This window comes from Thermobia domestica, chromosome 5, assembly GCF_964235325.1.
Source record: "Thermobia domestica chromosome 5, izTheDome1.hap1.1, whole genome shotgun sequence".
Classification (NCBI taxonomy): Eukaryota; Metazoa; Arthropoda; class Insecta; order Zygentoma; family Lepismatidae; genus Thermobia; species Thermobia domestica.
Window position 1 is genome coordinate 122,073,161 of NC_137458.1, and position 16,845 is coordinate 122,090,005.

Genomic DNA, 16,845 nt, shown 5'->3' on the forward strand with positions numbered 1-16,845 from the left:
TAGTGGAGTAAATGAAGGAGTAAGTGAACGAATAGCAGCTCGCCAATCTACTCGATTAATGTAAACAATCAGGCGAGTATGTATGTTGACGACCGAGTGCCAGGCCTAGTGGGGTGGTTTAGGCGGAGACCCAGTAACTCGACCACTCGCCTTCCCCTCCACCAATTTTTATGCTTTGCAAGCGACTTGTAACGTACTAGACCTGTGTAAAAAGTCAGTCGAGTGTGCCAGTCTATGAAGAAAGACAGTGACGGCATAGAAAACCATTCGTTTCACTGTTGTGTAAACACTCCTTTCCTACGGGGTAGAGTAACGTTCTGGGATCAGTACTAGGCCGAGTATAATCGTTCATTTAATCCACCAATATGCTAGGCTTTACTATGTTCAAAGGGTCATTTTAAACGATATAGCTATTCTTTCGTGACGATATAACAGTCCAAGAAAATACTGTAAAAACTACCCCTTTCCCCTGTAGAACCTGAAGTTTTGAAAACTCTAGACCAACCACTTATCTTTATTTACGAGTATTTTACTGTGAAGTTTATTTTCGTAACGTAAAGGTCTACATCGTGTACAAACTTCAGAAGATAGAATTCCTCATGCAACAAAAGAAAACTCCCTTTATTAAGAACAGTCCTTGGATCATATCCTCGTACAAGCATATCGTATCTCAATATCAAAGATGAAAATATACAAAAAGTTCCGTCACTTCCATGTTTTGCCTGGCATTATTACTCCAATTTGGTTCATGTTAAAGCTACTCCATAAATAACCCATTATATCAAGATTGCAAACGAAGAGTTGAAACATAAAATCTATCAAAACATCTGGAAAGACCTAACTCAGCAATTCGATGCGGATTCTACATTTATATATACTGACGCTTCAAAATATTCACTTGACTATTGAAGGAATTGACTTGAAATGAATTTTCAATACAGACTACATACAGTCCCTTGCAGAGACGGCTCACAGTACACAAAATTTAAATCTTGATTTGTGTTTTCTGAATTGGAAGAAGTTTTGGATTAATGTATTAACACAAGACAACGTATGTTCAAAAAAAAAAAAAATTCTAAAATCTGTTTTGTACTCTTCTGGAAAATAAAGGAAGAAAGAAAGAATATATATGTACTTACGTCTACGTAACCAAATAATTGAAACTGACCGTCAGTAACTTAAAAGATAAATAATAGTTTCAAATTGTGTTCTGTATTGAAAGTTTTGTTTGAATCTTATATAGTCGTTTGGCAATCAAATGAATTAATTCGGGATCAGATAAAGAAAAATTTCTGTTTCCTTTCAAAGCAGAATTTGGTTCTTTTGTTTTCTATATAAACAAATCTTTGGAAGAACCCTTACTGTTTTGTTGCAGGCACAAAATATTTTGTCATTTTAAATAAAATGTTAACATTTAATAATACAGTTTCAAGGAAAACTAGGGTAAAATAAGTATTTATAATCTTTTGGATAATCTATTTTAAGAAAAAATAATTTAGCAAAACATTGTATTATTTTAACAGGCTAATCTTACGAACGGCAGTAGATATATTATGATCCTGCCACTTACTGTTTCAATCACCCAGTTCTTCTCTGATATCCCTACGCCTTTCAACAGTGAGGTTTATGTGCTTCAAGGAGACATACTTACAGAAATTTATCGCATTAAGGAAAACTTCCCATTACTTACAAACTATGTAGGAACATTTGGAGAGAAATCTGGGCTTTCCCTTACCAGTATTTCCATTTGGGCTAGACGGAAGAACTTACACGGAATACAGGTTTCTGCTACATCTGCATCTGTAAGTAAAAATTTCAGACAGGAAATCAAAAGTTAGATGTTACATCTTTACTTCAAATAATATTTCCCTTGAAGTGTAATTTAAGACAAATATAACAGTACAGTGTCCAGTTGTTTGATTAATATAGTAATCTATATTCTAGATTTTGCCAACAACTTTTTTTAAACATCATCATAATTTTCAATTCATATTTAAGAACAAGAGTTACATTACCTGCAAAGCGAGTATACTGTAATCTGTAATTAAACTCAATCTATTAAAACACCATTTTACAGTGTCTAAATTTCTGTTAACTCAACTAGATTATAAAATATACAATATTATTACACTGTAAAAAATCGTTGTGTTATTTCAACGACATGCCTATGTGTTAACACGATTGTGTTAAAATATAACACAAACAGGTGGTTAGAACAACTCACTCTCCATTTGGAGTTGTGTGCCAAATGCCGGTAGTTGAAATGACACACAGCCTGTGTGTTAAATTAACACAAGTGTAGAACTTTCGGTGTTGTTTTCTGCGTGATTGCCAAATATATTAGGCTTCTAATTATAAAGACTCATGAATTGAAGCTACAGACAAATGCAGTAGAAAGAAATACTTAAACAAATCCAGGTATACGCAAAATTTCAACATGCGAACCGCGCGATGTGTTTTCAATTGTTTTACATAATGTTTCTGAAGAAATACGTCAACAGCGAGAAACAGCATCATATTACTGTGTCACTTGTACACTGCACTAGAGCTCACCAGTCAGCACCAGGGTCTGTGCTTCAAAAATGGCGGAAAGCAAGTAGAATCACGATTAAGAGGCAAACATATTATAAGGATATAGTTTCCTATCATTCTTGAACATTCTTTCCTACCATTCAGATGTTGGTGAAGGTTGTGTTTCGCACCATCAAGAAATACTTCACAATAAATGTTGGAGAGCACGACAAAAACTTTTATGAAGATTTTCTATATGAAGTGTTCTGTAGTTTACTATTCTTATTTTAAAATTAGAATCTTCGGTAAGCGTAAGCATGCACACCACATAGTTTTCCAACCAGAAAAATTGTTATATCAACACCACACACGAAGTTATTTCAACACCGAAATAGGTGTCGTAGTAACACAGATGTGGAGTCGAATTAACACCAAAAATGGTGTTAATGTAGTGGTATGACCTTGAATTTTAACACAGGAAGTGTTGAATTAACACCAAAACGGTGTTACTTATATGGTTTTGACCTTGAATTATGATACAGATTGTGTGTTGAAATAATAAGAAAATGATGTTGAGGTAACACAGGGACTGTGTTATATTGATACTTGACATCGTTTAATATTAACACAAAATAATTAACACACTACACACTGTGTTACTTTCTTTGTGTTGGTGCTACACCGTCACAAGTAACACTCAACACTTTTCTCCACACTACCGACCCTGACGTGGTGTTGAATCTACACCGAAAATACTAACACTGGTCCGAATTTAATACCACTCAACACCGGTTGTGTTAAAAATGTAACACACCCCTTGTGTTAAACGCCACACCACGGGGTTTGTGTTGAACTAACACCGCATAGTGGTAGTCACACTGGAACCACTGCCCTGTGTTAAAATTGAGTTGAATTAACACAACCATTTTTTACTGTGTACTTGTTGAGGTGAAATTGATACTGAAATATACCCTCATTAATCATATGTGTGAAATATACCACATATTCGTCGCTATGCTACACGTAGTTCAGTCGATAGCTAACAGATAGCGTTGAACAGGCTGAGGTCCAGACAGGGCTGTTACGTCAGTCGTTAGTGTAGTTTCTTACAATATATGTAGCAAAATACACTTAAGTAGTAGATTGAATCAATTCTTGTTTGTATTTTCCATCAGTGACGCATATACTTCTTTACGCTCGTATGAGCCCCTCGTGGCTGAGTGGTTAGTGTACAAGTCTATGGCCGTTGAAGACCGATTCCTGACGGAAGCTCATGTGACTTAGATTTCACATTAAGCTGTAGGTTCACGTCTCATAAAGCATCGCTGCTGAACTGAACGCTAAACTCAAAATCAATTCAATTCAATTTACGCTCGTACTATTGTAAAATACATATTTTATCACAAATTGGACTAAGTTTTAATTTTGTTTATTAAGTAATTGTTCTCTGACATTTTTCACATATTGCTAAGTAGTATTACCACTCTGGTATTATTTTAAAACCGATCAATTTGGTAAACATTTCCTTAATTTTGTAACTATATAGAACACAGATTGGCAATATGAATCATATAGGGGTCGACGTATTATATTTAAGCGTATAATTTGATTAAGAAAAAGCAAACTTTTGTAGTCCTGGACAAAACTACGTTAGGAATGTTTATCTAGCTGATTACGCATGAAAATTTAGATCTGTTGATATCTTAATTTCTACATCTCCCTTTGTTATTGTGCTATGGAAGTGTTAATCCCGGTGTGGGTTATAAATAACTTTTAATTACACATTTAAATTCATGGACATAATGGAAATTTAAGGAACATTTAAAATAATAAATTATTGTTAAAATTTATACAGGATCCTCCGATTATATTTGCTGAAGAAGACTCGAATAATAAGATTACTGTGTCTGGATATGTTGGAAATCTATGGAACCACCTGGAGCAAGAACTAAATTTCACGTAAGTTTTGTAATTGAGAAACTTATTTTCAAAATACTCCATTAAAAAAAAGTGACTTTTAACGGTTTCTGAGTCTATGAGATGAACTCTGGATTATACGATAAGGTTTATGCAAACTAATGATTTTTAAATAAAAATCACAGTGTAAAGTTAGTCGTGTCTCTCAAAAACGAATATATCCACCTCGTTCATCCACTTTTACTGTAAAATGGGTAATTGTGAAACATTTCATCTCAAAGATTTAGAAACCATTGAAGTTAAATTTAGCCGAAAACTGGATATAGAAATGTTCCTTTTGAAAATAAGATCTTCAATGACATACTGTTATAAGTGCTATCTTCGTAAGTAGCACTGCTAAGAACGTGTACTTTTGGAACAAAGACAATCCACAATATTATAATGAATTGAAGAACAGTCCATTATATGTCGTGATTTGAGATGTACTATACAGTAAACATTTGATAGACCCTTATTGTTATGTATGTGTTTTATTGGAAGTGACAGGAATTTTGGACCATTCTGGAAAGTTGATTGATAGATTAATTTGAGGTTTAATGTCTCGTTTAGCACTCTGACTATATGAAACGAAGTCCTACAATTTTACGTAGGGTTCGAACTATATAAGTGTCTACCACGAATTGAACCCGGATCTCCCGCACCGAAACCACGTATTCTAATCAGGTGGCCAATAGTGTAAAATATAACATAATGTATTAATGTATAATTACATCACACTTTCATAAACTCTTAAATCAACCATTGAAATTAGGATTTATCGTATATAAAATGCACTTTTACCCGTAAAATGGTCTGTACATGTTCTCTTGTCAAGTAACTCCCTAGTGAATTGATATATTAAAGCAGAATTTTCAGCATTCTATAATGTATGGTAATCGTGTAAAAAATGGAAAAGTATCACTTTAAAACAAAATATCGAAAATTACTCAACAAGATTTTAATATCATAATTATAATATTTTATTTATTTTTTGTCTTCACATAAGGTTATATTTTTTGTTTAACAATCTTAAAGCTGGTGTTTTATCTAGGTATTAATTAACTAGGAACTATATAACTAAAAATGTGTTTCAATGAAAGTTTAGGCAGGCACATCAAAGGTTAATTTATTAAACAACACGTCAACATTTGGTATAAAAATAGTGTTATATAACTTTTTCTTTACTCAGTATTTGACAGACGATCTTCATAGGTACAACGTTTCTTGAACTTAGTATTCGTTCTTATATGTTCTAAAACATCAATATTTAGGTTTCGTTTTGAAACATAAGCTTAAACTTTCTTATTAGTTTACTTTGTGGTGAACAAACACCATGTGCATGGGTTTTCTCTGGATTCTCCCGTTTTCTCTTTTTTTATTCCATCATTTTCATTCATTTCATCATCACATCTTCCTTATCCTCTGTATTCGTAGAATGTTAAATTAAAAAAAAAGCAATTTGTAAAAGAAATGATAAATTATGTTACATAAAAGTTACTGTCAATTAGCTTTAATATATATATATGTAACTAAATTAAATTTGCTGTACTCGTTCCGAAGATATTAACAAAGCAAAGATAATAGTATGTGTATGTACACAACTTTTTTCTAGTGACTGAACAAAACGTAAACTGAGTACTTTGATTTAGTTTAAGAGACAGATTATTGTTCATAGGGAAGAGAGATTTTCCAGTGAACATGGAGACTTGTTTTGTTCAGAAGGTAAAGGTGGAAAAAATGCTGATAATTCTAGAAAAGCTATATCTTGAGATGATGTGGAAATCCGAAAACGGGAAAATGAACTATATTTTCACATGTTTAAAATAAAGGCGCATGATTGCTAATGTGAGTAAGGAAACTATTGTTGGTATAATTGCGTATCGTTGATACCTGGAAGGTCTATAATTTAGTGATCAGCCTAAATTATAATTTTACAATAAGACAGCAGTTTTCAATTCGCATACATAAAAAGATAGTTTTGTAGCATAAAATACAGAAAAAGACTGCACCTAAAATATCTTCAATATTATTTGAGTTTAACAAACAAAAATGTTTTAAGATGAGACGTATAAACAATCAACAGATCTAATATGAGTTTAACAAAATGATATAGGCGAGTATAACGTACCGGTTTACCGATAACGGTATATTGTTTTTTTTTTTGTTGTTGTCTGTGTTATTATTCTGTGGCACCCGTATAGTTGATTAGTGCAGCGTTGGTACTGTTAATATGTTTGTTGGAGTGTATTTGTGGTCAGGTTAATTTCCCATTGATTCTTTCTTTGATTCACTATAGTTGCTTTTGTGTTACTATTCTTGACCTAAGCCGTAGGCAACTGTTGACTTGCTATTGTTCGTGTGAAAGTAAACAAGCCAATATGCGTGATGTCACTCTCGTAAACTTTAGTATAAGATTACCGCGATAATATTGACATTGGCAAGTTATACTAAATCTGAACATCAAAATAGAGTAAATTAGTACATAAGATATAAATAATAAATTTGTAGATTGGATTACGTACACTGTAAAGTTTTATAATATTCCAATGCTTACCAGAATTCGCGTTTGCAATGAATGTTATGAGTGTACATTTAGTATCATTTTCTTCGTGTTAATGAAGCTTGAGACTGATGACGACAGTTGCTATTCAACTATCAATAACAAGTAATACGTTACTCTTTTGTTTAGAAAGCTATGTCTGCTGTTGCCTGACCCAAATAAGTGAGTGAGATGAAATTATCCTGAACGTCTTTAGAAAGTTAAAGTTTAGCAGAAAAGGGATAGGATGCAATTTTAATAATAATATTAAGATATACATGGTTGCAATAACGAATAATTCGTAGGTGTTTCAAAATAATTACTATATATAGTTACTGTGTGCGAGTAGTTATGTTGTATATATATATAGAAGAAGAAGAAGAAGAAAATATATAGTTAGTGGTAGAAAGGTGGTAGGGAAACTCCGATATGTTCAAAAAGTTTAAGATGAGAAATTACTACTTTTGGAAAACCTTTGCTAAATTATTACTTTTGGACAAACCTGTGCGATATTTTGGTCTCAACGGAGTTCCCGTCAAAAATTTTATTTAACCTGTTTTGGCTATACCACCTACGAGCTAATGGTTCCATGGACGTCATTTTGAAGTGGACTAGAATTTAGTAGACGTAGAAATCAGGACATAAGGGGAGTCCAACCCTGAAAGAAATTAAAGCAGAGTCGGAGTGTCACTCGTGTCAGGAATTTTCTGCCTACGGGTAGAAGTACTTGCAGTTCAGGTAACCTAATTTCCTATATTTAATTATCAGGAATTGAAGTTGCCAGCCCAAGATGGCGACGACGGAGCTACAATCATAATGCTACCGTGATGATATAGTGCATGTGTAGGAACTGTGATGACAATTTCAGCTTAGTTAAATATGCAAATGTCTCAAGTTATTAATATGTGTAACTAAATTAGCGTTGCGTCACGCATCTTATCCATCTTATAAATGTCTCCACTTCACTATTTCTTTACTAGAGAATGAAATCTATTATTACAGTTTTACAACATTTGGTATTGATATAAGACTTGGAACAAATTTCTTTCCGTTATCAGTATTCCTATTAGTCAGAATCAATTTAGTTTTCGGACTGTCACATTGGGAAATAGTTGTTGCTATATAAACATTTAAAGAAATCGTGTAGAATATTATTTAGCCTCATGTTTCATTTAATGTGAATTTAGCTTCAGTTTGCTGCCCTTCCTATAATAAGACTGACTTATAATTATTATTCTGGTTAGATTAAATGCTGGTGCTGATCAAGAATATAAACGTTATGTCTCCCAGCTGTAGGTCTTGATATGTAGATTGCTAAAACTGCGTTCCATTGTAATACTAATAGTCTGTCACTTAGATTTTTTTTCCTTTTATTCATTTATAACTGCATGACATATGTATATATTTCATAGATCATCATCAAGGAATAGTTATAGTGTAATGGTATTCTCTTTTATGGCTATATGTAATAGCCGGAGATGTTTAGTATTGGCTACTACTTTGAAATTGATTTATAAAGAAGATAGATTGTAGCAATACATGCGTCCGATATCTAATTAAGACTGACTTAACACACTATATATATATATATATATATATATATATATATATATATATATATATATATATATATATATATATATATATATATATATATATAGTGTGTTAAGTCAGTCTTAATTAGATTCCGTAGATGGCTATCCATAATACTATAATGAACAAAATTTCCAATGTGAATGGTCCAATTAAATAATGAAAGCCAAATAATGTAATTTTTATTGAATTGTAATTAATCAAATCGAATAATACATTCAAAATTTAAGTACAGACTGAAATTTTGTGAAAACATAAACGTGTATGAATATCAATTTGAATACTATTGTAATTTATCTCTGACGAAATTATTACAATTTCCTTCGCCTTGGATATTTGGATTGATATAGTTTATGGCTTGTAACAATGATATTATCTGAAAGCAATTTAAGCAATTATTCAAATTAATATTATATTTTGAGTAAAATATTTCGTATCAATACATACATATATATATATATATATATATATATATATATATATATATATATATATATATATATATATATATATATATATATATATATATATAACGGTGAAATAAGCAATTTGATGGATCTCATGACTGGGGTAATACTTTAGGAAGAATCTGAATCTTTCTTTTCGTGCATGGGTTAGTTGTGCGTTTTGGGTTACACAATCTCTTGTGTATTTATTTTTTTATTTTTTTTTAAATGTGTATTTCAAAATTGGCATCTTCAGGATTTATTTAGTATGTTTTCTTTTCTTTTTTCTTTTCTGTTATGGAATGAAAGTCCTGTATCAGGATTGAATTTACTCATTCAGGATTTTGGTACTTTGATATTTGTCCATTTTAGATAAGTAAATGAAACAAAATAGTATATATCAAGAATAGTAATCCAATCCAGGATCCATTTCCGTGGAAACGAAAATGTTAAATTTAGTTAACTGGGCATAATAAGCATATAGCAAAATTGGCGACTACATCCAAGATTTGTGATTTTTTTCGAGAAGTAGATACCTATTTCAAAAATGGCTTAATTCAGCCAGGATATTAGTTACTTCTATACTATTTCGTTTTTAAATAACTTGTGAAAACGAGTGTAGCGCAGCTTTCGGGAATTCGAGAAAAAACGAATTATTTTGTAAACCTAAAAACTGATGCTGACCACGATAATCATGCCACCTATGAAGGTGAAGCTGACAATGAAACTTCAATTTTTGTTTACTATTATGTTGTGCAAAGATGAGACATATATTACTTGAGAAATGAAATTGACATGAACAAAATGGAATGCTTGAAGGTAAATTAACATTGCTTCACGTACAGGTCTAGTTTCAGTAAATTAACAAGCTCGACAAAAACTAATTTTTATGGCCCTAAATACTGAGTCATACATTGTCAATAATGATTGATAGTTTTTATTTATTTATTTATTTATGTAATGTACATTTAAAAATATATTATTAGTTAACAGATTGCATATATTATTGTTGATCTCCTCTTAGTAGTGACACATATGCTCCCAACAGTGTCATATACTACTTGTAAGTGCTACAAACAGAATGAATTGTCTCGATGATGAATTATTCATTTACGTTTACTCTGATCACCCACTGAGTATAGACCAACATTTAGGTACATGAAAAAAATGTGCAGGTCCAAGTTACTAAGTGCCAAGAAGTTAAAAAGTACTTTTTTTTCTAAATGGTAACTTGAATAACGGTATCAAAATTGTGTTTCGGACTCACTGGACTTGGCCCGTGGGCTCCGTTTGCAAACCATTTCTGTATAGTTTTCTTATTGTTAATATATCTTTACAGAACCATAATATATCCCTGTGTGGATGGAAAATGGGGTACCCGCTCTAAAAATGGAACATGGAATGGTATGATAGGAATGCTTCATAGGGGTGAGGTCGAAGTTGCTGTAGCTCATTTTATTGTAACGGATATCCGGTCGCAAGTTGCAGATTTCACAAAGACTATCACAGTAATAAGGTATGTCTATATACAGGAAATTCGGAAGATGCAACGAGAACCAACTTTGGTAATGATTGCTCATACGAAAACAAGAAAGCAAATTATAGGCCAACATAGTTTGGATAAGATGTACTTACGCATCATATCGGAGATATATGTGTAGCTCCCTAAAAATTTAAGTAACGACATCAAAATAGCCATTGCTCAAGAATGAAATGCCAGATAAATGTTGGGTAAGAACACTGAGTGATTAGCAGTAGATTCCATTAATGTGTCAGTGGGTAGGGCTGGATTTTTCTTTAATGCCCCCATACATCCAATCACATCTACCGATCCCTGTTTTCCTGTCACAGATGTAAAAAGAAAGTGTAAACTGTTAATTAAAAAGCAAACAGATAATAAAAATAGTCAAATTCCCACTTTTGACACATTAAGAACAGCTACATTAGGGGATGTCTTTACATTACTACAAAGTACTTTTAATTGCTCCACTGCATGTGTATACGGTGCATTTGACAATGAAAACAAATTTTCATCCTTGACACAGGCACGTAGCCAAGGAGTGGGTCCGGGGGGTTCGGACCGTCCCCCTTAGAAACCATAAATGAAAAAAAATTAAGGAACGATTAAACAAAAAGAAACGAGGAAAAGAAGAATCAGCGTTAAAAATATTATATAAAACTACAGCAAACGTTTGGTTACTCTTTTTATGAGGAGCTTTGTGTGGAGGAAACGGAAGGGGTTCAAGTTTAAAATGAACATTATTATTGGAACGAAGCATTCCGAATTCCATCTAGCTCCATGCTAATCCTATGGACTACAAATGACAATCGATAAACCGGTTCGATCAGATAGACTCTCAGATAGAACATAGGAAAAGCCCACAATCACCAATAATATGAGCCTGGCAACATAGATTCCAGTTATACGTGTTAAAGAAATTTTCAATTTCGCAGGAACACTAATCCATTTTATAGGATGTCTTTACTGCCAAAGAGATCTCATTGTTATCCTTGACGGCATTAAACGAAGATAAGAAAAAGAAGAAAGAAGACAAGACGAAGCGAGTTTGAATGACCTCGGAACACTATACCTTTTTCAATATTTTAAAATATTATTTTACTGGAGATTTCTTTATAGTTTGTTATTAAAATACTTGCTAACATATTCTGATTTTATTGTCCTAATAAACCAATATGGGTATGTTGCCAGTAAAATAGATTAGATAGATCGAGCCCCTGGTGTGTAACCACAATATTTCATCTCATGACCCCCCTCCCTATTACGAAATCCTGGCTAAACGAGCTAATATATGTTTCCGGTAAAATATTTTAGAACGATTCAGCCCTTAGTGTGATAACCACAGTGTTTCGTCAGGACCCCCCTATTACGAAATTCTGGCTACGTGCCTGCCTTGACAAAGTACAAAAAATCCAATTGACTTGTGAGCAATTTGTGACATCTGTAGAAAAAATAATTTTTTATGTATATTTGGGTATAAATCTTGTAGGGATTTTTTTAATGCTAAAATTTTATAAAGTTTACACAATGACAGGGTATCACATTAAATATTTTCTTATAACAAGAAGGTATTCAAATAAACATATTCAACTGCAACTGATTGGTTTTTAATATATAACAAACTCTCACAAGTAAACCTTACGTTTGGGTGAATCGAGTTGCTGATTGAGACATATATGAGAAAGTAGTACTAAATGTGGTCAGTATTTCAGTGAAGTTGTAGGTGCGAAGCTCCAGGGGTTTAGGAGATACTGCTACCAGAACATCACATGGAAGTACAGAATAGTCTTCATACAGTTGGAGGTAACAGCTCTGTAAGACCTCTTGTAACGACAAAAGATGAATAACAAATATATGGGTACATATTAGGACTAGGGGGAAGTCATATAATAAGGGTATACCTGACGGCGGCCATCTTGAAATCCGCCATTTTGAATTAAGGTTAAGTTTTTAAAAATAGGAATAGGGTCATGTGATACATGATTTAAGGCGCAAATTTAATCAGAAGCACAATGGTGACGTTACTTTTGATTTACGCGCAATTGGTAAAAAGTTACAGGGAAATTAAATATTGTTGCAGCATATGTATTAGTCCTTTACCCCACCTTGTAAATTTTGTGTTAATGATAATAATTAAATAAATAGCAGGTGGATAAATATTAGGTCTATGGTAAGAGTTGCCTTGATGGCGGCCATGTTCAAATCCGCCATTTTGAATCAGACAAAAGTTTTAAACAAAACGCATAACATTGACATCGTATTAATAGCAAATTTTACCATAAATCCAACGGTATAACCATTTTGGCTTTATCATTAACCAGCACAAAATTAAATGGGAATAGAGTAATGCAATAGTCTTCGGACTGATACAGCAGTAACAGAAAGTGACGTGAACATATGGCGTCGTGATAGGTTCATATAACTTTAGTCGTTTACAATTTACCAGTTCAGTGCTCCTCGTTTTCGCAATATGATTCGATTCGCTTTCAATCAGGTTGGATATTTGAATGAAGAACCTGGACGTTGGATCGCTCCTTACGACTACTGCTTTGACGGAATTGTTAACGACAAATGTGTCAACTGTAACGCGATTGCCTTTGTCAGGTGTGCTCACTGTGAGCAGAGCATTTGTGCAAGTCATGCACTCTTTTCTGAACTACATATTAATTGTACTAATTGAGGACTTTTCTGGAAGAAAGACCCAAGTTCAATTATGACTCAATTCCACTTTGGTCATTTTTCCTTAAATTAGCAACTTGTTCATGCGATAACAAATGCTGGTTAATAATAAAGCAAAAATGGTTACACTGTTGGATTTATGGTAAAATTTGCTATTAATACGATGCCAATGTTATGCGTTTTGTTTAAAACTTTTGTCTGATTCAAAATGGCGGATTTGAACATGGCCACCATCAAGGCAACTCTTACCATAGACCTAATATTTATCCACCTGCTATTTATTTAATTATTATCATTAACACAAAATTTACAAGGTGGGGTAAAGGACTAATACATATGCTGCAACAATATTTAATTTCCCTGTAACTTTTTACCAATTGCGCGTAAATCAAAAGTAACGTCACCATTGTGCTTCTGATTAAATTTGCGCCTTAAATCATGTATCACATGACCCTATTCCTATTTTTAAAAACTTAACCTTAATTCAAAATGGCGGATTTCAAGATGGCCGCCGTCAGGTATACCCTTATTATATGACTTCCCCCTAGTCCTAATATGTACCCATATATTTGTTATTCATCTTTTGTAGTTACAAGAGGTCTTACAGAGCTTTTACCTCCAACTGTATGAAGACTATTCTGTACTTCCATGTGATGTTCTGGTAGCAGTATCTCCTAAACCCCTGGAGCTTCGCACCTACAACTTCACTGAAATACTGACCACATTTAGTACTACTTTCTCATATATGTCTCAATCAGCAACTCGATTCACCCAAACGTAAGGTTTACTTGTCAGACTATCCGCCCTAGTTCCAAAAAAGATAAAAAACACTGTGATAATACGAGATTTTTTGAGCGATCTACTCGTCTTGTAGCGCTTCATAAAAACATAGCTTTAACAAGGAAAAGCAGTTATCTATCAAGGACTCTTCAAAAACTAAAAACTTTAAGTTTTGTCTCTTTTAGGCCTATCTTTTTGAATTCGTGCAATGATTTATCAGTAAACAATAAACAAGTTTAAAACATTTTTTTAAAAAAATTAGGCCTATGTTTCAGGTTAATATTGCTTTATTTTAAAATTGTATGTATGAGCAGTGTACATTATTTTATCTTTCGTGCAATATAAGTTGCACATTATAAAACTTATCTTAAAATGTGAACAATATTTTTATTCTTGGACTTTCTATTTCTGTATTTTTTTTTAAAACTACAGTATACTACTTAAGAAACATTTATAAATACTGACCTGTATTAAGTGGTCAGAAATGAGTTTTGGTATGGGTGAGGCAAGAAGTGAGCTATTATAGAACTCCGGCCTATCTGACTTTTTCATTATCCGGTCTGCCCTTCCTCCACATTAGACCAGATAGTAGGGGGTCGACTGTATATTGGAATAAACATTTTGCGGAGATTCAGTGGCACTGCTAATATCATGAGATTTCTTATTAGTTAAGAATAAAAACTTGTTTGAAAACTCATAGTAGCTTAAATATCGCTAATTTCGTAACACAACTTTTTTTTTTCAAAATTGACAAAAACTTCAAATTTTAACTTGCCGCCCTGGGTCCATGTGGCCGACCATGCACTGGGTATCGGGCAAGAATGTCACAAAGTAAAAGAAAAAAATCATGAGACCTTCTACATAAATGAATTATAAATCAGAAACTGTAAACTGATATACACTTCACATCCTCTTGTATATTGAAGGAGACCACCGCTCAAAATATTCTCAAAATGTTTTACTTGACCTCTATCGAACATTTTATCCTCTACTTATGAATCTTCTTGTATCATGCCTTTCAAATTTCGATGGGCTATGTCTCCGAAATGATACATTTACACATCTATGTTTGGTATATAACTTTCTTCATCTTCTTGTATAAGGAACAATTTTCCAAAGTTTGTCAGTGTTGTTTTCGAACACCCTATATGTGCTTACATTGGATAAGAGGTGAAAAAGTAGCCCTGCTCCAATAGTATGAACACAATATAAGTTGCACACATATGGTATAGTATAATATAGTATGAACACATATGAAAGACAGTATAGGATGAACATATATGGAGGACAAGGCTCGAGTATTTTAGCGTTTATATCAGAATATGTTCAACCATCACGAAAGTGTATGGATTGTAAAGTCGATCATTTTCAGCATCTTTACTATCATATAAACACACCAGAATTCTCCACGCTCTTTTGTACGTTTCTAACACAATGGTGCAGGCTATGATAGTAAAGATGCTGAAAAGGAAGATGTAGGTTATGATAAATAATTATTATCACCTTTATTGAATACCACTACAATTACTAATAATAATAATTTTTATTATTTAACAATCAAGATTGTTGGAATTCTCGAGAAATACTGTTATTATCTGTAAAAAGATTAATTTCATCCATCAGCATAGCTAATTACATTCATTCTCAAAAATTTAAAGCGTTGACTGGAATTCCAAGACATCTTGAAATCTACTTTATGTATTTGTACTTTATGATGTTTTATTTCAATACTTTTGTTTATATATGTTTGACCAAAAGCATTTTATTCTGTAAAATTAGAAAATACTGGAGAGTAATTAATTTCAAACTAAAGATTAACAACTGTTATTTCCCTAATACTGTTTGATATTTATTAGTATTGAATTATAAGTAGAGCCTACTGTATATTGAAAACCAGTTGTTGCCATTTATCATGGAAGTCTATGAAAATTTCAGATTTCATTCCAAACAATTTCTAAGAAGCTTGAATATAAAAATCTTGAGTGTACCTAATGTAGGAACATGCCTACGTAGAATCAAATTAATAGCATTTTTAAAAAATCATTTTCAGATACAGAATGTTCATAAAACAACCTGGAGAGGCATCTGCTTGGGATTCGTTTATCATTCCTTTCTCTCCTGGACTCTGGTGGTCAGTTGGAGCATGCATAACGGTCATGACTATATGTCTTTGGGCACTGTATATAGTTTCCCAGAGATTTAAAATTATTCAAACAAGATCCCATACTGCCTCATTCTTCGTATGTTTCCTAAATATTTATGGAACCTTCTGTCAGCAGAGTAAGTGTACATGAAACTATGATAATTTACTATAATGTTCAATACTATAATATTAGGAAGAAACCAGATATTTTCCTAGTCGGAGGGTCAGCTATAAATTTCACTGCTTGCGAAGTGGCTTTACAATCAAGAATTAATCTTTGAATAGTATTCACTTTAATGCATATGCCTGGATATAATTTAATGCATATGCCTGGATTAAGTTGGTGGGATGTGAACCGAAGAACGTTTTATATTTGACCGAACTTGAAAACTATAATGCTTAATTGTCGTTAGGCTTGTGAGAAAATAAATAAATAAATACAAGATTTTAGATACAGTGTGCTTTAAAAAAAATCATACAATATTTAGAAAAATGATCAGCTTAAAATAAGAGGCTGGCGATTTAGTAGTCGCACTTTCTCAAATCTAAATACAAGTGAAAGCTTTGCCCATTGAATGGTGCAATCATTTCATTTTTAAATAACTAGACACTTGTAACTTGGGTGTGCGAATTCATTTTTTGGAACAATGTTTGTTCTCTGTTTTCATATTGTTTAAAA

The 16,845-nt window shown here is 32.7% G+C and overlaps 1 protein-coding gene across 1 annotated transcript in view; it reads left to right on the forward strand.

Moving 5' to 3' along the window:
• Positions 1 to 16,845, forward strand: part of LOC145685229 (glutamate receptor ionotropic, delta-1-like) — a 60,027-nt gene that overhangs the window by 26,217 nt on the left and 16,965 nt on the right. Inside the window, exons 3-6 of the mRNA XM_081757590.1 lie at positions 1,524 to 1,802; positions 4,367 to 4,470; positions 10,385 to 10,561; positions 16,074 to 16,303. Of these exons, the coding sequence (XP_081613716.1) occupies positions 1,524 to 1,802; positions 4,367 to 4,470; positions 10,385 to 10,561; positions 16,074 to 16,303 (790 nt within the window). The remainder of the gene's footprint in view (positions 1 to 1,523; positions 1,803 to 4,366; positions 4,471 to 10,384; positions 10,562 to 16,073; positions 16,304 to 16,845) is intronic.